This window comes from Python bivittatus, unplaced genomic scaffold, assembly GCF_059951505.1.
Source record: "Python bivittatus isolate LINGU-HERP-01145 unplaced genomic scaffold, Pbiv_v1 ctg000790_np1212, whole genome shotgun sequence".
Taxonomy (NCBI): Eukaryota; Metazoa; Chordata; class Lepidosauria; order Squamata; family Pythonidae; genus Python; species Python bivittatus.
In genome coordinates this window covers 483588-505142 of record NW_028277110.1, presented here as the reverse complement: position 1 = coordinate 505142, position 21555 = coordinate 483588, and the positions used below count along the sequence as shown (strand labels likewise).

The 21555-nt window shown below is 42.2% G+C and overlaps 1 protein-coding gene across 3 annotated transcripts; it reads left to right on the top strand.

The window, feature by feature from the left end:
* The first annotated feature begins 821 nt into the window (after positions 1–821).
* On the top strand, positions 822–20185 carry LOC103051411 (ras-related protein Rab-6B-like). Of its 3 annotated transcripts, none has more exons than XM_088129280.1 (8): positions 822–1050; positions 4377–4435; positions 6292–6345; positions 8034–8139; positions 12550–12661; positions 15279–15372; positions 15722–15788; positions 16435–20185. In XM_088129280.1, exons 1-8 carry the CDS (start codon positions 969–971, stop codon positions 16497–16499), a joined length of 639 nt encoding a protein of 212 aa, XP_087985406.1. In that variant the 5' UTR covers positions 822–968; the 3' UTR covers positions 16500–20185. The 3 variants fall into 3 exon arrangements, with proteins under 3 accessions (XP_087985406.1, XP_087985405.1, XP_087985404.1); XM_088129279.1 differs by lacking the exon at positions 8034–8139 and adding an exon at positions 12224–12329 and having other exon boundaries at positions 16435–20184; XM_088129278.1 differs by lacking the exon at positions 8034–8139 and adding an exon at positions 12221–12329 and having other exon boundaries at positions 16435–20184.
* Positions 20186–21555: the final 1370 nt, after the last annotated feature.

Genomic DNA, 21555 nt, shown 5'->3' with positions numbered 1-21555 from the left:
CTACCTGCAGACTCCCAAATTTGTATTTTACTGGCAATGGGTGTGTGTGTGTGTGTGTGTGTGTGTGTTCTTGCTGGGATTATGTGAATTGTAGAAGGTGAAAATATTTTGATGGTAAATCACTGATCAAGTGGAATTTCGACTTCTTCCACTGAGTCCTACGGGAGAATCCCATAGGAAAAGAAGAAGGAATAGAAGGAACCAGGAATTTTCATTCACCCACAGCAATGGAGACGCTCTACCCCTCTCAGTCCATCTCCGTGGTAGCTCTCTCTCAACCGGGGACCGGAAGTGGTGATCTCTCTGGCGCCTCACCCTGGCCGCTGTAGTTTTAATTCCATTCAAGGGGTCGGTACCATAGACGTATATAAATTAGAGTGACACAAACAGTCGGTAATGAATATATGAAAGGTGACTAATTTTTTTTCGGTTAGAAAGAGGGGCGTGGCGACTTTAAGCACTATCTATTCATGACGACGATGATGATGATGATGATAATACTAATAAATTAAATCTGTATATTGCTGGGCTCCCAACGACTCTGGGCGGTTCTCAATTAACTCAAAGACTCCTCTTTGCCTCCTGGAAAGAAACTGAATCAGAATCTCCCTGGTACAATAACAGGCTCTGCCGTTTCCTCAACGAACGAACCACGTCGCGCCCAGTCGGAGTCGGGCTCGACTCTACACAGTCGTACGTCTAGACCCAGCGCCTTAGCTGGGTCCTCCCCTCCTAATGACGTCACGGCGCTCCCCTCCGCCTCCCCCCGGATGAGCTCATCTCCCCGCCCACGCGGGCAGCCGCAGCGCGGAAGTGACGCACGCGGGCAGTGAGGACGGACGTGACGCAGGCGGCTGCCAGGCGGTGGAGCGCTCCAGCTGAGGCGTCTCTCCCCTCGGCTCGGCGCGGCCCTGCTCTCGCTCCGGTGCCCCTCCGCCTCTCTCCGCCGCCGTCCCCGCGCCCCAGCCATGTCGGCGCCCGGAGGAGCCGGCGGAGAATTCGGCAACCCGCTGCGCAAGTTCAAGCTGGTCTTCCTCGGCGAGCAAAGCGGTGAGGGCCGCGGGGGGGGGGGGCGGGGGGACCCTCTGGCGGGGCGGGGGCGGGGGGACCCTCCCCTCCCGAAAAAACCGGTTGGTCGCATTGGCAGCCGCGGGGGGGGCGGGGGGTGGGACGCATGAACGGCCACGAAATGCAGCGGGGAGAAAATGAAGGGAGGAAAGGGGCGACGGGGGGGGAATTGGGCTGGGCTGGGGGCTGAGATGGGAGGGGGCTTGGTCTGGCCCCCGCGGGGGGTTTTACCTTCACTTTATTTTCCCTTTTTCATCTACCTTGCTATGGATTGTCGTGAGCCGCCTACAGGCATTGTAGGAGGGACGCGGCCGTGTAAGTCCTATGGAGACATAAACAAACCGCCTGCGGGGGGTCGCGGGCGGCCGCAGCCCATCCTCCCCCGCTGCTGCGAGGTTTCCCAGCCCTTCCAGGCTTAATCCATTCGTTTTCGAATGGTCACATTTTTATCCTGCCTCTTCGCGTTTAAATTATATTTATATTGCATCATAATATATTTTATATTGGGTATGTTCACTGTCTGACTATACCTGTTGAGATATCTCTAGAGACTACCTAGCTGACTATATCTAGAGAGAGCCAGCAGCCAGCCAGTTGGGTGTCGTGGTTAAGGCACCAGGCTAGAAATTGGGAGACTGTGAGTTGTAGCCCCACCTTAGGCATGAAGCCAGGTGGGTGACTTTGAACCAGTCACTTTCCCTCAGCCCTTGGAAGGAGGCAATGGCAAACCACTTCTGAAAAAACCTTGCCAAGAAAACTTCAGGGATGAATCCAGACAGTTGCCAGGAGTCAAAAACGGACTTGAAGACACCTGTATAGGTATGTGTGTATGTATACGCATCAACTCAAGGCAGCAAACTTACCTCATCCTCCTGCCTCCTCCTATTTTCCCCACCACAACAACTCTGTGAGGTGGATTGAGCTGAAAGAAAGAGATTGGACCAAAGTCACCCAACCAGCTTTTTGCCTAAGGGAGGACTAGAACTCACCATCTCCTGGTTTTTGTCATCTTCATCACTGCGCCAAACTGGCTCTTAATTAAATAAGAAGCTCGCTGCGGTTAAAGTCGCCATTATCCTTGCCCAGTATTGGTTTATTTTGAGAGGTTTATCTCTGGCATTCTTGACAGACTGACTCGTTTGGGGCTGCAAGGTGCCCCATTCAAGCCATGTTGAGGATGGGCAGGGACCGGAGATCACCCTTTGCTCAGTTTTAATTTAAATGTCTGAGGCTGCTCCCTCACCAAGGATTCTGGGCATTGTAAAAACAGTTAATGCTTTCAACAGGGATTTTAAAAAAATGGAACAGTACATTAAGAACCAGGATGGGGATGGGGGATTGGTTTTACTGGCCAGCATGTATGGGGAAAGACAGACTAAAACATCTGAGAACTTCATATTCCCTACCTATTACATCATAATCACTGTTGCCGTGTATCGTTCTTAATTAGTTAATTACAGTTACATCATGTTACATGGGAGCTTGCAGACTTAGTTAAACAAAGGCAATGGGTGGACATGCAGATTATGAAGCATTAATGGGATTATTTAATGGTATCATGTCTGCAGTGCCTTGCACTTTCTTACCTTGTGCCCTAGTTTGTATTTTAATATATGGTTTATTCTTTCCTAAAGTGACCTCTGCTGTATATGTTAAAACCTATAAAATGGGTTTTATCGTTTGATTTATGCTTGCTGCAAATCAAGGAAGCTCTTGGCAGCAGTAAAAAGATAACTTGTGACATTCTAAATAGCTAGGCGAGCTGAAGAGTCTGATTAAAAAGAATGTTGGTCTGCCAAGTAGCCTTAGACATCTGGAAAAGGGACTTTTAAAGGTAGGGATCATCACAAAAAAAAAGGGTCCAATATGTTTTTCAGCTTAATATATCTGAAGGAACAGCATGAAGAGTTTCTTTGGAAGATTTCAATTTCCAAATAAGCAAACAAACATCCTTCATTTACCAAACCTCAGTTTTTTCAGACAACATTGAGAGCTCCTTTCCATGAGGAATTTTATGGGGTGTGGGGAAAGTTTTGATACCTAGGAGCTGGGAAACTTAGATGTATATGTTATTGATCTTTTGTTGTATTCTACGTAGCCTATTGTATGCTTTTTTTTTTTTTTCTAACCACAGGATTATTTTCCATTCTGCTATCTTTGTTTCAGTTTGCACAGTAGGATTCATTAATTCATAGCCAGGCCTCTTTAAAATATTTTGCTTCCCTAGACTGATTTGAAAGTGGCATTGTTCTGATTGATGTCAGACTGCTCATTTGTATTAAAGTGTGTGAAATTAGTATTGCAGATAAGTCATCTCAAATGGCACTTTTTTTGCACATGAGCCCATTTATGCTTATGGAGCTCCTCCTGTCACAACTAATCACATGAAGAAATCCTTAACGTTCCAGAGGGCCACTCCTAGGTTCTTATTAACATATGCGCTAACAGTAAAATTTGGTTAAAATCCCCTTTTACATTTCTGTGTTCTCAGTTAATATGTTGGCTGGTTATTTGATGTGGAACTAACAGAGAAAGCCAACAGTCGCAGAAATATAGGACTATAGAGCATTCATTGTTTGTCTAAAGTTACAAAATTATTTGCATATAAGCAAGTTCTGTGCATTGAAAGATTTAGTAATATTTCTTAAAACATGTTGAACCAATGGAATATTCCTCCACTATAATAAGTAATGCATTTATTTGCACATGATTTTCATGTCCATATTAAAACGGAAGCAGACTGAGAGATCCTAAGTTTTTGGCTAAAGTTGGTAGATTCAGTAATTTTAATCACTATAGAATAATAATGAAAAAAAAGATTTTAGCCTTATTTTGAGATTTAGTTTGATATACAAATGTGCATGTGTGTAACAAAGCTTTCAGGGCCTATAAATATTTTAGATGGAGCATAGCAACTTTTTTAGTGTGGTACCACTAAAGTATGTCACACCATTGGTTCAGGCAATCTGCAATTAAGCTCTAGCAATGGCAGTTTAAACTCAAAGTTAATTCACATTATGACAGAGATCCTTGTTACCTTTTTACATACTTATCAAGCAGAACTCAGTCTACATGAGGACACTTATGGTTTTGTCAGAAAATACAAAATAACTGCTGTAATAACTTCTGGAAGCAACAGCAGATCCAAAAGTCCATGCAGATTTTACTAATATAGCTTATTTTTAAAGGATGGGATTATATTGCATGGTAAGCAAATCAAAGTTTCCTGATTGTTTGGGCATTATTTCTTTATTTAACAACATGTCTATTTTATGTGTAAATAGTAGTTGTTCTTCTTTCTTTTGTAGTTGGAAAGACCTCCTTAATCACTAGATTTATGTATGACAGTTTTGACAACACTTATCAGGTAAGTGTCAGCAAGATGATCCCATACAGCATTTCAGATTAATTATCAGAATACTTTAATCATGAAAGAGAGATATACATCTAGAAAGATAAGAGTTGACTGCACTCATAATTTTCCATTTGAGGAAAAGCATATTAGCCCAAGAACCTAATTCGCAATCATTAAAATCATACAGAAGCTATGAAAGTGACACATTCTGTTTAGATATAAAATTGCAGATGAATCACATTAAACAGGGTAGTCATATTGCAATCAATAAAGATTTGATCAAACTGAAGTTTTCCTGTTCATGCTGCCTGAAGTGCAAAGGTAGTTATAGCTCTGATCATCTATATAATCTATCATCTGAAAAAATTCCTCCAAGTTTCACATAACTTGCAAAACATAACTTCTGTGCCACTAAATACAGGTAGTCCTCACTTAAAGATGGTAATTGGGACTGGGAACTCTGTTGCTAAGCCATACGGTCATAAACCACAATGTCACATGACCACACTGATTTATGACAGCAGTTCCAGTTAGGCAAATGCCATGTGGTCATTAGGTGCCACACCACATGATTGCAATTTTGCAACCTCCTGCCAGCTTTCCCATTGACTTTGTCAGAAGCTGGCAGTGAAGGTCAGAAATGGTGGTCACGTGACTGCAGGCCACTGTGACTGTAGTAATTGCAAGCTGGTTGCCAAGCACCCAGGTAGCGATCACGTGACTGTGTGGTTGCTGCAATGTCTGCAACTTCAAGGACTGGCTGTAAGTCTTGTTCAGCTCCGTCATAACTTCGGTCGCTGAACAAGAGGTCATAACTGAGAACTACCTGTAGATATTAAGTAAATTTGTCTCAGCTAGTGGCAGAACCTAGCTGATTTTGTCTGAGCATCTTGTTTCATATAAATAGCACACGTATAATTTCTTAGACTGTTTAAAAGAAGTACTTTTATGGCAGTCTACAAAATCAAATCCAGCACCAAAGGGTGCTTGTCATGCTTTCTTGGCAACAATACAGATGTGGTTTGCAGTTGCCTTTTTCATGGGTGATTTTCAGCCTCTGTGTAAGACCAGAAATTAATGCAGTTAATAAAAAATTAATCTCATGTGAAGATCCATAACAATTTTAGTCTGAAATCTCAGTACAGTTCAAAAATTGCTGATTCTGGTCTATTAAATATCACAGAAAGATACTTAATATTCTGTTAAGATTTGTGAACTATGAGTTGGATTTAAAATACTGTATTTTTCCGACAAGACGCCCCCATGTACAAGATGACCCCCACTTTTCCAACCCAAAATTAAAAAATCAATATTTTAAAGATAGTGCAGAACACATTTTTATTTAATAATTAGTTAACATTGACCTGATACACTCGGTGGGAGGAGGTCCAAACCGTCTTTCTGCAGCTCTATTTCCAGGCTCTTTTGCATAACTGATTACATTCAAGCACGAGTGAAACTGCAGATAGCTTGTCTCTGCAATCAGCCTTCCTCTAATTGGTTTGTTCAGCATCAGCTGACGTCAGTTACATCAGGCTCGTGATTGGAGGAAGTCTGTTTGGGAGACAAGCTATTTCACTCGTGATTGGAGGCTAGGAATAGGAGGAAGCCTCTCTGCAGAAACAAAGTATGGGCAGTTTGGAACCGTGCGATTCTCGGCTGACTTCCTTGAATAAGATGCCCTTCAGTTAGGGTAAGGATTTTAGAAAAAAGTATCTTCTTATAGTCGGAAAAATACGGTAATACTGCATGTGACTATTATTATTTTGTGTTCAGTATTCTCTGATTTCCAGCCCAGTCTTCACTGGCATGCTCTTTAAATAGAACCATTTTTATGGTTCAAAATGAATCTTTTCTCATTTTTCCAGGCAACTATCGGAATTGATTTCCTTTCAAAGACTATGTATTTAGAAGACCGCACGGTAAGTGGAGTTATCTGGCTACTAAGGTTTTACTGATTCATCTCTAAGCTCTCTTCATAAATCCCATGGTACTCTCCCAGTCAACGTATCTGTGGCTTGGATCTCCAATATGGAGCCCAAGGGCACCAATATGCCCATAGATATCTCCTTGATGTCTCCTATGTTCCATCCCCGATTACCTTTTACATTAAATTTTTTTAAAAAGTTGAAGTTTTAAAAAATGGAAGGTGGCATATTGAAATCATTTTAGTTCCATAAGTACATTTACCCTCAGATTTCCAACTTTTGCTTGGATATCTTTCAGCTTGCCCAGAAAAAGAGCCCAAGCAGAATTACTAGGGAATGTTCTGCAGGTGGGGTAAATAAATTATTTTGTAAATAGTTGTGTCCTCTGGAGGCCATGACTCCCACCCCCAGCCCAGTAATAATTTTACAAAAAGTGTCCATAAACATGTTTTCAAAATATGCCTTCCCCCAGTCTGTAGGAAGAAGGAATTGGCAGATTGAATATTTTTAATAGACGCCCACCTCTCAACCTGTGGTTGGATACAGACAGCCTGTGGCGTCAATTCCATTGCTTTATCGTTGACCCAGTTTGCAGGCTTGATCTCCTGAACCTCCTTTAGGGGTTAGTAAGATATTCTTTTAAGAAGAGAGAGAGAAGGGGCATGAAATGGAATTTGGTATCCATGCCTTAGATCAGATTATATATAGCTTGCAAATCAGGACTAGCTATAAGAGGGGTCATTTTTCTCTCCAGCCTCATGGCCCTGTCTTTTATTTTGTCAGGCGTGTGCATCAATCTGCTGGTCTTGGGGGGCTTGAGGGAGTCCAGTCCATGATGCCTGATAAGGGTTTGAACCCAGATCTCTTTGGTCCAAATAGTTATCCATGAGGTCAGCTTGCCCTTGTTTTACTGGGTTACCTATTCCTCAGTCTGAAAAAGCTGCACCTTGAATATTTCCTTGCTTTTTGGTTTTAAGGGATGCCAAGAGCATTGTAATTTGGGACAAGTTCTTATCTTAGTCATAACAGAGATTGTATATAGTTATATATGGGGGAATTCAACTTTACAAGGCAAGATAATTCTTGTCTTAAGCTGTCATCCTGACCAAGCAATAGGTTTTTACAATTGTGAATATTTTGAATGGTTAACTCAGTGATTCTAGACATATTAAAGTATCTTGAGCCACTTCCTGACTGGGGTGAAAAGCAGCTATTCTCATTGAGCGTCTCAGTATGTGTGTGATGGTTGACTCGCCTAGCAAACGGAACCAGGACAGAAGTTGCATGGCAGAAGAAATTCTGTCATTTTGGCCTTAATGGACTTACAGTCCCTGTACATGGAATCAAATATAAGTAAAGATAATAATAGAAAATTCAAGCCCAATGGTTAAAGAGATTGTTGGGGGTGGGAAATAAAGGCTACCAGATTTTTCATAAAGCGTTGCATCTGGAGGAACAGATGACAAAGCCTTTTTTTAAAAAACAAGCTCTCATTTTTAGTTTTACGCTGCATTTTCGTTTCATTTTAACTTCCCTCTTATTTACTTGCATTGTTCTGTCTCAAGTGTGTGCCATTTTTTTTTAATTTCACATACGTTTTGCTTTGTTTTTATTTTTGTCCATATTCCTGCTCTTCTCTTTCCTCCCCTCCACCCTTTCCCCCACATTTTCTGTTTTCCCAGATCAGGCTGCAGCTGTGGGATACAGCCGGCCAGGAGAGATTCCGCAGCCTCATTCCCAGCTACGTCCGGGACTCTGCTGCGGCTATCATTGTCTTTGACCTGACAAGTAGGTACTGGGGACTAGCCTCGGCCAGCCCCTTGCTCTGATTGAGGAGAGAACTGGGTTCTAATTCTCAGGAAGTAACCAGCTCTCAGTTTACCCCAAAGGGAGGCAGTTGGATAGAATCTGTTGCCATGACTAAGAGGGCACCCCTGGCTTTTATTTTTTTAGTATAGAAGTGACAATGAGACAAGCATTTCTCTTCTAGAAATACTGATTTTGTATCCCTCCTAAAGGAAATATATCTTATTATGGCAGGAAAATGTGAATTCCCCTTCTATGGTATATGCTGGTTCTGATCAGAGCACTTTTAAGTGTCTGGCTCCTTAACAAAGTCCTGAGATGAAGGCAGAATCCACTAACTGAGTTCCTATCCTGCTTTTGAATATACAAAATTATCCCTGTCTAATCCCTTGGCCATCACTATGTTTTATAGCTGCAGTCTCCACAAGTTATTGAGAAAACAGGTATTCTCCCAAAGATTGTGCAGGAATACATAGCCTTGACATTTTGGTTGGCTTTATTTGAAGGAGCTGAATTATTTGTTTTCTCTTACTCCTCTGCTGTTGTCAATTCTTTGAACATCTTAATGTGTTTTTTTCCCCCTATACATTCTCCACTTCATTTGTTTATGCATTTTTATTCCCCCTTCATCAAAAACTGATTTTAGAGCAGTTCATGGTAACTTGACAATTGCAGAAAGAAACCTAATAAACAAGTGTGTAGTATGTAGAAAAAACATTTGATAACAGAAAGTTATGACCCCAGACCACTCCATGACCTCAGCCCTTTCTGAGTATTCCAGAAGTCATCCAACTTCAAACTGGGTTCTTTCAGGTGATCCAGAATTTACCTGAATGGAACATTTGGACACCTCTACCAATAATCCAATAAAACTCAAAGCAATACATGCAAACTATACTAGATGTGCTAGCGCCGATCTGATGTCATTGTTAAGGCACCAGGCCAGAAACTGGAAGACTGCAAGTCCTAGCCCCACCTTAGGCACAAAACCAGCTGGGTGACTTTGGGCAGCAGGCTTGGTAATCTTTTAGATCTCTGCATAAATAAGGGGGCCTAAACATTTTTTATGTCCCTAGAACCATGCATAACAAAAGAGGTGTCAGTTGATTATTGGTTCTGTGCAATCAGTTTGATTTCGGCTATCAGAATGAAATTTGGGGGGAAATGTTGTCACACCCAACACCTCTATATTTGCAATTTAGCAGTCAGGTTCCATAGTAGTACATGAAGGTCTGCTTCCTGTTTGCCCAAATTTCCTGTGCTACCTTGTTGAAAAAATTGTGGGTATGCTAGTAGAAGGAAGGTGGTGGACAAAGTAGTTCTTCACCATGTGGTGGTGCTCTTTTATCTTTACTGTTACTATAAATATTCAAAAATAAAATTTGTTGACCTGCCATTGTAGAACATGCTTAAGGAGACATCCTATTTTTTTTCTTGTCCATCAGGAAGGATCATTGACAAAGAAACATGTTGTGTGTCTTGAAAATATCCCTGTTTTACATTTAGGTCTCCCTAGAAAATGATGGTACGCAGGCACCACTGGAAGACTTGGTGTGGCATACATTTCTTTAGGACATTGATCATGTTGGCATAAAATCTCCCACTGCAGGCTTTTTGCAGTGATCCCACACAGTAGGGCTGCAGTTGCCTGACTGAACAGATTAGCTAATTGTAGACATTTCCCTTTTCTCCAGCAAAGTTCCATTCACCTTCTATGTATACAGGAAACAAAAGATTATGGAAACAAATAAGTATTGTTATTCCTATTCTAGGGTAGTGTGCAAGTAAGTGCCCCTTCCCTTCCCGGTAATATTCATCTCTTAATTCTCCTTGCAGTATCTGTCCCCAGTTCCTTCCACTACTTAATATTTTCCTATTTTTTTCCTGCATTTTTTCCCTTCTCATTATAGTCTTTAGTAATTGTGTAACTGGGAGTCTTATTTTGTGATTCTGGCAGTATGCAGATGCAACAAATAAATAGCATTTTCTGCAGTGGGGTGCTGAATTCAGGCCTGTTCTTAAAATAATTCACTTGTGTACCAGTACTCATCTTAAAATGATAAATTATTATGCCAGCAGTTCTTGATTTGGGGCCTGCCTTGATGAAAGTGTGTTGCAGTGTTTCTCAACCTTAGCAACTTTAAGATGTGTGGACTTCAACTTCAAAGGCTGGGTAGGGAATTCTGGGAGTTGAAGTCCAGCCATCTTAAAGTGCCAAGGTTGAGAAACACTGGTGTATTGGTTTGGGAAGCCTTTTCTTGAGTAGAGCAAGTGGATATCTGTCCAGCTTGTTCTTACTGCATTTGTTCTTTGCAGTTCAATCCTTATTGGGCTGGTTTAACCCTACATGATGTAAACATTGCAGTGGGCTTGCTTGAAGAGTCTGTGGCACAGCTCTTGTAACACTCTAAGCCATGATATGGTTTAGTTTGGGCTTAGGGTGTGGTATTATCTGTTGTGTTTGCAAACCATCATTTATGTCTTAATATCTTATGTAAAACCAGACAGTTTTGCTTTATTTAGCCTACCACACTTGAGCATGATAGGTAAACTCAGTCACCACGTCCTTGGGAATGGGTTTGGCTTGGTATTTGTGTTGTGAAATGGATCAGTTAGGAGTTTGGAAGAGTGGAGTCTGTTTTACAAACTACAGGTAATCCTCACTTAACAATGGTAATTGGGACCAGCAATTTCCATCGCTAAGTGACGCATTCATAAGCGTGATGTGATGTGGCTGCACCGCTTAGCAATAGAAATTTGTGTGCTTTCAGTTGCTGTCATTAAGTAAGGATGTTACGTGGTCACCATTTGTGATCTCTTGCCATTGACTTTGCTTGTAGGAAGCCAGCAAAGAAGGTTGCAAATGACAATCACGTGACCACAAGGATGTTGCAACTGATGTCAGTCCTAGGGCTGGTCATAAGTACCACTTGTTCAGCACTGTCATAAGTTTGAACGGTCGCTGAATGAGCGGTCATTAAGCGAGGACCATCTGTATATACTTACCTAGTGGCCCCACTTAATATTCTTTTCCTGTGCTTCATTAATTATGTTGGTTGGGTTTTGAAAATAGCAATATCTTCAGTACTTGGCTCTCACTTGAAACTATCAGCTTGAGTAATACCAGAATAATCTTCATTTGTAGGTCCAGCTGGGTGTTTTTCTCCCTCTAGTAGTTTTCAAGTAGACTAGGCCTACAGCATGGTTAAAAACGAAACAGAAAAGATCATTTTCTTCATGGTGTCTCTTTAATTGAAATGAATTCCTTCGCACTAAGCCAAATTGTACACTGTTATCCCACAAGCATTCTGATTTCTGAGTCTCCTGGCTACTGTGGCTGTGAGCCTGGGTTTTAATGCAGTAAAAATTCTTATTGAGTGTGTATCCTGACCTTTCTCCAATAAGCTTGGCGTGTGGGGTTATCTCATGTTTTTTTTTTCATTTTTTTCAGAAGACTTTATGACTAAGCAGGGATTTTCTTTGTCTAGTTCTCTTATCGTTGTGCTCCTTTCATTATCACAGGACTATGCTGTACAGTATTATGTACTTTACAGGAAGAAACATTTTCCCCATTGCATGCTCAAAAATAAGAATTTTGGCTCCACTTTATAATGGTTTATGAACCTCTACGAATCTGTCAGGTTTCTAGTGGCAGCTATAAGGAAAATCCAATATGTAATCTTGCAGCATTACTTTCAGCCCAAATGAAGTAGATTTTCAAGGAAATACTGATTTTCTTGAAATAAGTCTTTCTCATATACCCCCATTACCTTATAGTATGCAAAGATAAAGGAGTCCATGGCTCTGAAATTAATCTTAATTTGTACCATTGCCATTCTTAATTGTCTTGATGGAGAGCTGTTGGAGTGCAATTGGTAGATAGCAGAGAGCAGTAGCTCTGTGTTGTGAAAGCCCCGTGTTTTTAATGTCAGCTGCTGCACTTTCTGGTGAGATATCTATGCAGTTCTGTAAAATTCCTTCTAATGCTTTGCCTTTTCTCTAAAGGACAGTTTCTTCTTCTTCTGTCTTGTGTCCTTCTGTTTCTTCCCTGGGCTGGTACCAGCAGGTCCGACTTCAGCTTTGGGACACAGCAGGCCAGGAACGGTTCCGTAGCCTCATTCCCAGCTACATTCGCGACTCAACTATTGCAGTGGTAGTCTATGACATTACAAGTGAGTGAGAGATTTGTTTCATTGCACACCTAAACACTTTGGGAGAAATCAGAGCACAGAAGCCCAGAGTCATCCATGAAGGCTCAGCGGGCACGGCTCAGTTGATGCCCTGCTGGCCAACAGAAGGCCCTAGTACCTTGCCCTGGGCAAAGAACCATTCTGAAGCTTTAGTCTCTTCCTTGACCTGACTGCAGTGCGTTGAACTGCCTTTTCCTTGCAGATCTGAATTCCTTCCAACAAACCTCCAAATGGATCGACGATGTGCGAACAGAAAGAGGAAGTGATGTCATCATCATGCTGGTCGGCAATAAAACTGACCTTGCAGATAAAAGGTAACTGTAGAGTTTGAAAAGAGAATGCTTTTTGGGGGAAGGGTGGATATACTAGAAAAATTCCTGGCTAATACTTGGAAGGATCAAGGCATGGACGGGGAAACTGTATTCACCCAGAAGTTGCTGAATTCCCAGCATCCCTCACTCTTGGGTATGAACTTGGGGCTGCTGGGAATGTAGGTCAGCAATATCTGGAAGACCACAGATTCTCTGCCACCTGGCCTGCAAAGAAGCCCTTTGTTGTCCTTTTCATCAAAAGAATAGAATTAAATATTGGAAAAGGATATAACAATACTAAGAGTCGATCCTTTAGTGAAGATGGACACACTAATTTATTTCTTTAAATTTAACTCCAAGATAGATAAAAATCCAGTTGTTGCAGCTTACTCAACCAGCACAAAAGTTTTATGCATGGACTTTGGTATCATTTCTAAGAATGAAGTAAACACACTCTCTTTATTTAGAGTGTGTTTACCTCATTCTTCAGCCAGCAAGACTCCCAGAAAAGCTTACATAGATCAGTGATAAGTTTCTTCCAGCTTGTAATGCAAAATTTATGACACATAAGAAAAGTGGTAGAAAGAGAAGAAGGGGCTGAGGGAGAGTCACTGGCTCTTAAAACTTCGGTTCTTAGCCATCTGAGATCTTGATGGAAGCTTGATGGAATGGCTACAGTTGAGAGCTACAGTAGGGCAAAAGGCCTTGCTTCTTTCCCCTAAGCTCTGCTATCTCTTGGAAAAGCAGGATCAATGGTTCCTTGCTGTGTATCTTTTTATGTTTCTTGTGTTAGAGTTTACGTTGGAAATTATCTAATTAGGCCTGTCCCACCAAGTTCTTGAGTTCTGTTATGAATGCAAAAGGAGAAATTCCTGATCATAGTGCAGTAAAATCTTTGTGTGAGCTTAGCTTCTGGTTAATTTGTATTCAGTAGAAAAAGCTCTGTTGCTCATGCAGAAATTCTCTCTCACTGGAAGCCATTTAACAATAAGTTTATTTTGGCACCCCAGAAATGAGCCCATGAAATAGAGGAGTTGGTTGGAAGTCCAGATCAGAGATTCCCAAAGTAATACATTCCTTTTTTTGCCTGTACCCTGCTGATTATCATTAAAGAATGCAAAGTGTTGGGTTTTTTGTTTGTTTTTAAATAACTACCAGCCAACAACTCTGGGATATTGGTCAGTCAAAGAACTTATTGCTAGAAAGATTCTGTTTGATGAATATATTAAAAGAATTACAGAAATGTGTTGAGCTCCTTCTGAGGTTGCTTCAATTTTCACGGCATGTTATTTCACAATATAGGTACCACCACAGAGCAAGTTAAATGAATTTCTGATACTAGAGAAATCTGACAGAACCCATTAAGAATGTGCCATTGATAGACATCTGTACAGCATGAGTCAAATTGTATAAGAATGCAGTAGGGAATCCTGTGGGTGATCCTGTGAGTAGTTGGGCCTGAGCTATTGTAAGATATTATCTAACCTCCTGAATACTTTGAACTGAGTTCAAATGCCACTGACAATCAGTAAAGGTGTTTCAATACGGCAGTGTGTCCCACTCATCTGTTGTAATTTCCCTGCCACTTTTGCGGACTGTGCATGGACAACCACATTGTAATAATCCAACCTTAAGTTTACCAGAACAAGCCGACCAAAGTCAATTAATGTCAATGACAAGGAGGGCCTTTTAATTGACCATGCAGTGTGAATGCTGGATCCAGGGGGATCCCTTGGCTGCAAATTTGATCCATATGGGAGAGTCCAACCCTGTCTAGACTCTCCCAGATCCTGAAATCTAAGCTCTAGAATCTTGTCTGCATTTAGTTTCAGTACACCCAAACCTTTACTCTCTGGAGACACATAAAGGCTTTGGACACATCCAAAGAAAAGGAGAATAGTTGAGTATCATCAGCATATTGAAGAGAATATGGAACAGTTTTGGACCACCCCCCACCCCTCTTTCCAAGATACGTTTGGCCTCCCATCCTGGTTGTGTTCAAGCGAACTCTGAAAATCTGGCTTTTACCCCAGGCCTTGAGTTAGAGCAAGTGGCAGAGACCACTTCTAAGCCCTCCATGTGAGCTGTTGGGCATTAGGATAGCCAGTACACTAACTGAATGCCCAACCTTTGGTTTATTTTCCTTTTCGTTTCTGTAGAAGAGCCCAAGAACTGAATAGAATATCTAAACCAACAATAAAACAGGATTTACTATAAAACTAGGTATGTTTAGCTTGTTAGAGGTGAACTTGCTTACAGATAGATAATTCCTGCAGAGCTGCAAGATAACTTTTTACACAATATGGGATTCAGCCAAGCAAAAGCTATTAAATCATGCAAGTCTGTCCTTTCTGTTTATGCACTCCCTTGCAGGAATCCAAAATAGGTTTAGCCAGTGCCATTGGCTCGCATATGTTTCTTGGAGCTTTGATTTAGCAGGACATAGAACTGAACAAAAAATATGTTTCCATTACTGTAGGTCTGATGACTTCAGTTTGCCCACAGCCTTCAGCCAAATATCATATGCCCCTTGACCTAATTTCAAAAGCCTTCTTGGGAAACTTATGCCTTTGGCAGGCCGATTGCAGAGGCCTTAAAAATCTCATTTCTTACTCTTCAGGCAGATTACTACAGAAGAAGGTGAACAGAGAGCCAAAGAACTAAGCGTGATGTTCATTGAGACTAGCGCAAAGACGGGCTACAATGTGAAGCAGGTAATCAGCTGCAGGGTTCAGCAGGAGCCTCACATTCAGATTTTGGGCCGCCTCTTGTCAGATCCAGCTCGAGACCTCTTCTTAGCAAACATGGACCTACTTTGCTTAACACTAATGTCTTCTACAAGATGAGCTTTTCCAGCTTGAATGATGTTCCACTTTTAGTGTCTCTAAAAAGAGCAGATGCAATTTCACTCCTGATTTAAGTGCTTTCCATGCTAACTGCTGGAGTGCTTTCATCAGGGTTCCTCTTGAATATGTTTTAATTCTCTTTTCATGTCTGTTCTCAAGTGGCTTCATCTTCCACCACAGGCACTGCATTCACCACTTTTGGGGTGTTGTCTTTCAGCTTTTCCGTCGTGTTGCTGCTGCCCTGCCCGGGATGGACAACGCTCCTGAGAAAAGCAAAGATGACAGTATCCTTATCCTGCCTATCGGGAGCTTTGTCCTGTACTTGCTGCCCTTTTCTGTCTGCCGTGCCATTTTTAGAGAGTGCGTCTCTCATTGGGGTCCCTTTTTCTGCCTTCAGCGATCTTATAGGCAGATTGCAAAAGTCACGCGTGGCTTCTTCCTGCTGTCTCAGCCTTTAGGCCCATCAATTTTGCATGCATCCAAAGGAGCGTTGAAAAGTCGTTAAGTAGCACAAGGTCCAACCTGGTACTTCTGCTAGTTTCTGGAAGTTGGGCCGATTCACCTCTTTAGAAGCCATTTTCTGGAAGTAGGTGCTGCGAGGCCTGATCTTCTCATAATGACAGTTGCTGCCATGATTCCTCTAACCGGAACAAGCATTTGATTGTTGAGTTTGGTATGCTGAGAACTTACTCGTTCTTTCCAGAGGACAAATCAAGGTGGTCCCATTTTTGTTATTTGCATCCCTTCCCTTGCATTTTTACAGGTAGCAGGTAGGACAAATCCCAGTGGGAAGGACAAAGACAGATCCTTTCAAGCTCATTTGACTGGCTTTGTTGGATGGGAGAGATCTGTTTGGGTTTTGTATGGGGTTTTTTCCCCCTGCTTGTTCTTCCACTGCACAGACTATTTCCTTTAACCTGTTCTCCCCAGTGATTGACATCAAATTAGAGAAGCCTCCGGAGCAGCCTGTAACGGAGAACGGCTGCTCTTGTTAAATGACCTACAGCGTGGCAGCCCCTTCCCGATTAGCCAGTTCAGTCTCACTGAAGAGCACCACTTCTCATTGACTACCGAAACACAACTTTCCAAGGGCTGAAAGCCCCGTTTGATAGGCGACTGGAGTCATCCTGTCTCCTCTCCCCGTCGTGTGGACAGCCCCAGCTGCTCCCATTTACTGCATGGTGTGAACCCTCAAACGCCTCCTGCCCTTTGCTGGTTGTTGCACTTTGGTGCTGCTGTGGCACTCTTTTGCTAGGTTTCCTTGCTGGGTTGTCCTCTGAATGTGCAGGGGAGGAACTATTTCCACCTTTAAAGAAAAATACTGATAAAATTATCATAAAGAACTAAGTCATTCTTCTCCCCCCCCCCCTTTTTTCTTTTTTCTTACTTTTTTACCACTGCTTTTTATTCATTTCCAGAGGCTGTTCCTCTGTTTGATTTGGCTATGCCTTTGTTGATAGCAAGGAGAAATGTGTGTCCTCCTATTTACTTTTCTGTTCTTCCTTCCCTAAGGGTGGTGCTAAGGAAGAAGGTAACACCTAAAAGAGGACTGACGCACATTCTTCTCTCTCTTTCCAGATTGTCTAAGTATCTTTTATTCCAGATGGTCTCATTTACTCCACCCCCACACCGTCCATTGCTGATATGTATAGAGATGGTAGGCAGAACTGGACAGATTGGGGTAGGGTTCTGATTCTTATGTGGGAAGCCTGGTTCCCGCATAGTGATGAGTTGGGAGTCTCCAAATTGGAGGATGAGTATTCTCCATTAGTTTATTCCACTCCACTCTCCCCCTCTCTTGATACACTCAGAAAGATCCTGTTCTAGGTGAGTTATGAAGTAGTTGGTACCTGGATTAAGCAGGGACTTCTCTAGACTCAGGCCAATGTCAGGAGCTGCTATTTTTATATAATTTATCACTTATGAATTATTTGAAATATGCAAAGTGCTTTACAACTGCCTTCACTTTTTGCTTCCTTCCTTGGTTTGGAATTATGTCTCTACATCAGTCTTCTCCAACCTACAGATGTGCTGAAGTACTGTACCTATAATCCCCAGCCACTAAGGCCCGGGAATTGCAGTGCAAGGCATTTGGAAAGTGTTAGGTTGGGGAAGCTTCCATAAATGGCTATGAATGTCACGCTCAGTCCTTGTCTCCCTGTTGGAAGCCCTCATTTGATTTCTGGGTCTTTTAATCCACTACCTTATCCTGGCCTTCAAAACACAGATCTCTAGATAAACATGGAGTTGATTGCTTTTATTTAATATACCCTGGGAGAGATGCTAATTCTTGTCAGACATCTGCTCGTTCTGCAAAGAATATTGTACGTATTTGAAAATTGTAGAGGTTTGTGTAGATCTCTTGATCTTCTGATTTAGCACAGAATTTATTTTCAGGTATCTCCTCTGTTACTGAGTGCAAGTTGCATTAGCATGCAAACTGACATGGGAAGACAGGTAGAAGACGGCATGAACTGGATAATGTTTTCTGATGATATTTGGTACTTGAATAACATGCTTTGTTTGGTCTGTGGCCCTTCTTGTCTGAATGTTATCCTCCTCTAGATCAGCCTTCCTGACTTACAGCTCTCGTGTTCCTAATCCAGATGGCCACTGGCAGTATAGGCTGAAGATTGTGGGGATTTGTAATTTGAAACAAAGGATTATGGGAGTTGCCATCTGACCCATCTAAAAGGTGCTCTGGAGAATAGCTCCTGTTGTGCTGGGCTTGCTTTTGAGCATAGTTTCTGGAGAACTCTGTATCCATAATTTTATGGCTGGGTGATAAGGTGATACAAGTATATAACTCATCTAGGTTGGGGATGATAAGGCTATATTAACCAATTTCTTTGGACTTAGTTTGAGGTGAAAGGATGGTCAAAATACAGGGTGTGGTCTTTTGTGATTTTTCTCATCTTTTCTGCTTACTGTGAGCTCAGCTCACCTGGAGCCAAAAGAACTTTTATCCTCTTCTGAAGGAATTTTGGGGATTAGAACCGGAAAGGGTTATCTAAGGGGAGTTCTGCCTTTCAGCACAGCATAAGCGTTTCTTTTTCCCCTGTCAGAGGATTTCCTTGGTCTGTGCTGAAGAGCTTCTCTCACGGAGAGTCCTCCTGGTTCAACTTCTGGCGTGTGATTCTCTCACAGGGGCTGAGTGCAAAAGATTCATTTTCTTCTTTTCTATAAAACACCCTCCTTCTCCCTGGCCCCGCCCACTTGCCAACTCTTCTGCCACAGGAAACCACATAATGGGAAGCACTTTCCATCAAACGTTGCTAATCTTTATTCAAGCATTACTGCTGTAACAAAAATATCTGCAAGATCCATCATAAAATACTTGAGGAACGCTTGAATTAAGTTTCTTGCTTGAGATTCCAGGTTTTCCATATAGATTACCCAATAAGGTTTCAGTTGGTTACTGCTACAGTGAGTTTGTAGCTTTTTCTTAGCATTTCGGTCTTCTGCTTGTACTCCCCAATCTGGAAGCCTCATGCATAAAGGGGGACAACAGTCACGCACGTGCCATACAGTATAATATTTGCATTAGACTTGTCTGCATCACCCAGTTCCAGCACTCCATCATCTTGTTTTTGGATTGGGATGATCAAATACAGGTATGCTGGCTGTTCTCACTGTTTCTCGCATCTAGGAATTGGTGCTTGTAGGGCCAGCCCCTTAGCCCTGGAACCAAGGCCTCCCATTGTTTAAAATCCCAGCTTTTTGCTGCCTTATGAAGCAAAGGCTTCTGAACAGCAGTCTGTGGTCTTGAAAGCGGTAAGTGCATTGAATTATTCCCAGTTCTTAAAGCACCATTGACCCCTTTCAATACTCGGCCACACCGAGTCCTCCTCCTGAGAGAATCATTCACTGCTGTGATGCGCAAAGCCTCTCTGATGTGTTCTCACACGTCTTTGATCTGAACCCAGGCAGCCCATGTCCTCTTTTCCTCTCCAGCAGAATCAGCAAGCCTTACGAGCTTGGCTCCGTGAGTGTTGAACGTGAACACCTTTGCAAAGGCCTGTTCTCAACCTTTGTAGATACTATATATAGATATAGAGAGAGACATACACTCCCTGTTGTGTGGGAATTGCTGATGTCCTGTCACGTGTCTGTTCCTTTCTCCGCGGCTCCCTTGGGGCTGTTGCTCTCCCTTTCTCTTCTGGCCACCCAGTCCTGCCACTGCTGTCGTGGTGTTCTTTGAAGACGCACTGGAAACTTGTCTCTCTGGAGATTAGGGATTTAAAAAAGGGGGGGGAAAAAGCATAAATGTTTGTGGGTCGGGATGGCAGTTGGGGGAAGAACCTCGTGAGCGACACTGTTCACTTTCCCCTGCCTTCTCTGTGATTGTGTATAATACTTGAGTGTGTGTCTCGGGCTCTGCTGTCTCCTAGCTGTTAGCCAACTAAGTGACTCTTGATATATGAATATTGACTGTCAGACTGCAACTGTGTATCACACTAAATAAATTCAGTTCACCACAGTTCCGGTGTCACTGTGATGGTTTTTAGGGGAAACTCGGCATCCTGTATCACTCGCCTCTAGCTTTCGGTGAGAGAGAGTAATACCTGGTGAACAGGTATTATAGGAGGAGAGCCTCGTTAGTCTGCGATGGCAAGAAATCAGGGGTATAGTAGCACCTTTTCTCATATCTCAAAACTCATTAAAAGGCTTAAGCCCAATTTTCTGTCCCAGTTTTTTATGGAAGCTATATGGAGAAATGAAGGAAACCACCGAGCATCTTACTTGGCCCCTTTCCTTCAAAGCTAGTCTGTAACCACAAGGACCAAAAACCTTTTAAAATATAGTTCAAGTGAAGAGAAGCGCTTCTAGCTCTCTGGAATTCTTCTGTCAAATAAACTGCCTTCTCTCTGAATGTGTACCAGTTAATCTTGTCTGTTTTAAAAGGCAACACTCTTTTTATCACTTCACGCTCTTGCAGGGTTTGAGGATATGTACAGTTTCCATAGCTTCGGAGCTGTAATTCTGATACCCTTGGAAAACTAACACCACCATCTGATAAAGATTGGATAAGCTGCACAGGGCTAAAACCAACGTTAACTCTTCTTTTTTTTCCTGGAATATCTGTTTTTCTTCCTATGCACTGCGCTACTGTATTCTCACTGCCCCTGCCTCTTGTGATTAATAATCATGAGAACTGTGAGATGATTTTCCACAGCAGTGCATGTGAAGAAAAAATTGATTGCATCTCCTTTTTATCTACGCCGTACATCCTCTCCACTGTAGCTGCAATTTTAGATGGGTGCGGCTCTTGGAATATACAATTTGATATGTGGGGGTTTAGTCATCAGAGGAGATAATTTATAGCTTTGCAAGAGTGGCCGGTCTAACGTGCCCTCAGTGGCTCATTTTGCAGTTTGGTTTAACACAGGAGTGTGGATAAATGTTGTGTAACGAGTAACATTCCTATGTTTTCCTCCCACTAGCCAGAGAGATTGCTTTGAACAGCTTTGCAATCTGTTATCCCCCAGGGTTTGTCACTGTTAGGTAATGGATGTGGACTGGCCTGTCAGATGGGTGCAATTAAAGCATAAATGTGAACTAGCTCAATAGGACAGGTAAGACTAGTGAAATAAGTTTGGCCAAATCTATAAAACCCATAATTGGGCAATTAGGTTCATCAGGCCAACCAAAATTGCGGAAAAGACAAAGGAAAACTTGCACAGCAGTGGCATTTTCTGTTCTAATAAACCCAGTGATAATCTGAATATTCCTGAGCTACTCAAGGCAAGACAAGCTTACCTTGTTTGCCCTTTTATTATTCAGGGGGTGTTTATACTGCCTGTTTTCCAAGAATGTACAAATGCTCCATACTCTCAATTAAACAACAAGGGTGTTTTCAAACAAATGAACTGTAGTTCTAGACGTGTACTTGAAGCTTAAAAGTTGGAAAGAATCATGGCAAAGCTTGGGGGCAGTTTAAATTATACGATCATGCCATGTTTGAAAATGCCCATCACCCACCTCTGTGGGCAAATGTCCCCAAAGGGAGATCTGGAGCTGAGGGGGCAGGGTGGGGGACACCTTCTGGTA

Coding starts and splice junctions, on each gene's coding strand:
- LOC103051411 (XM_088129278.1), top strand. CDS start 969: ATGTCGGCGCCCGGAGGAGCCGGCGGAGAATTCGGCAACCCGCTGCGC. Junction 4,436..6,291: donor GTTTTGACAACACTTATCAG/GTAAGTGTCAGC, acceptor TCATTTTTCCAG/GCAACTATCGGAATTGATTT. Junction 12,330..12,549: donor GGTAGTCTATGACATTACAA/GTGAGTGAGAGA, acceptor TTTTCCTTGCAG/ATCTGAATTCCTTCCAACAA.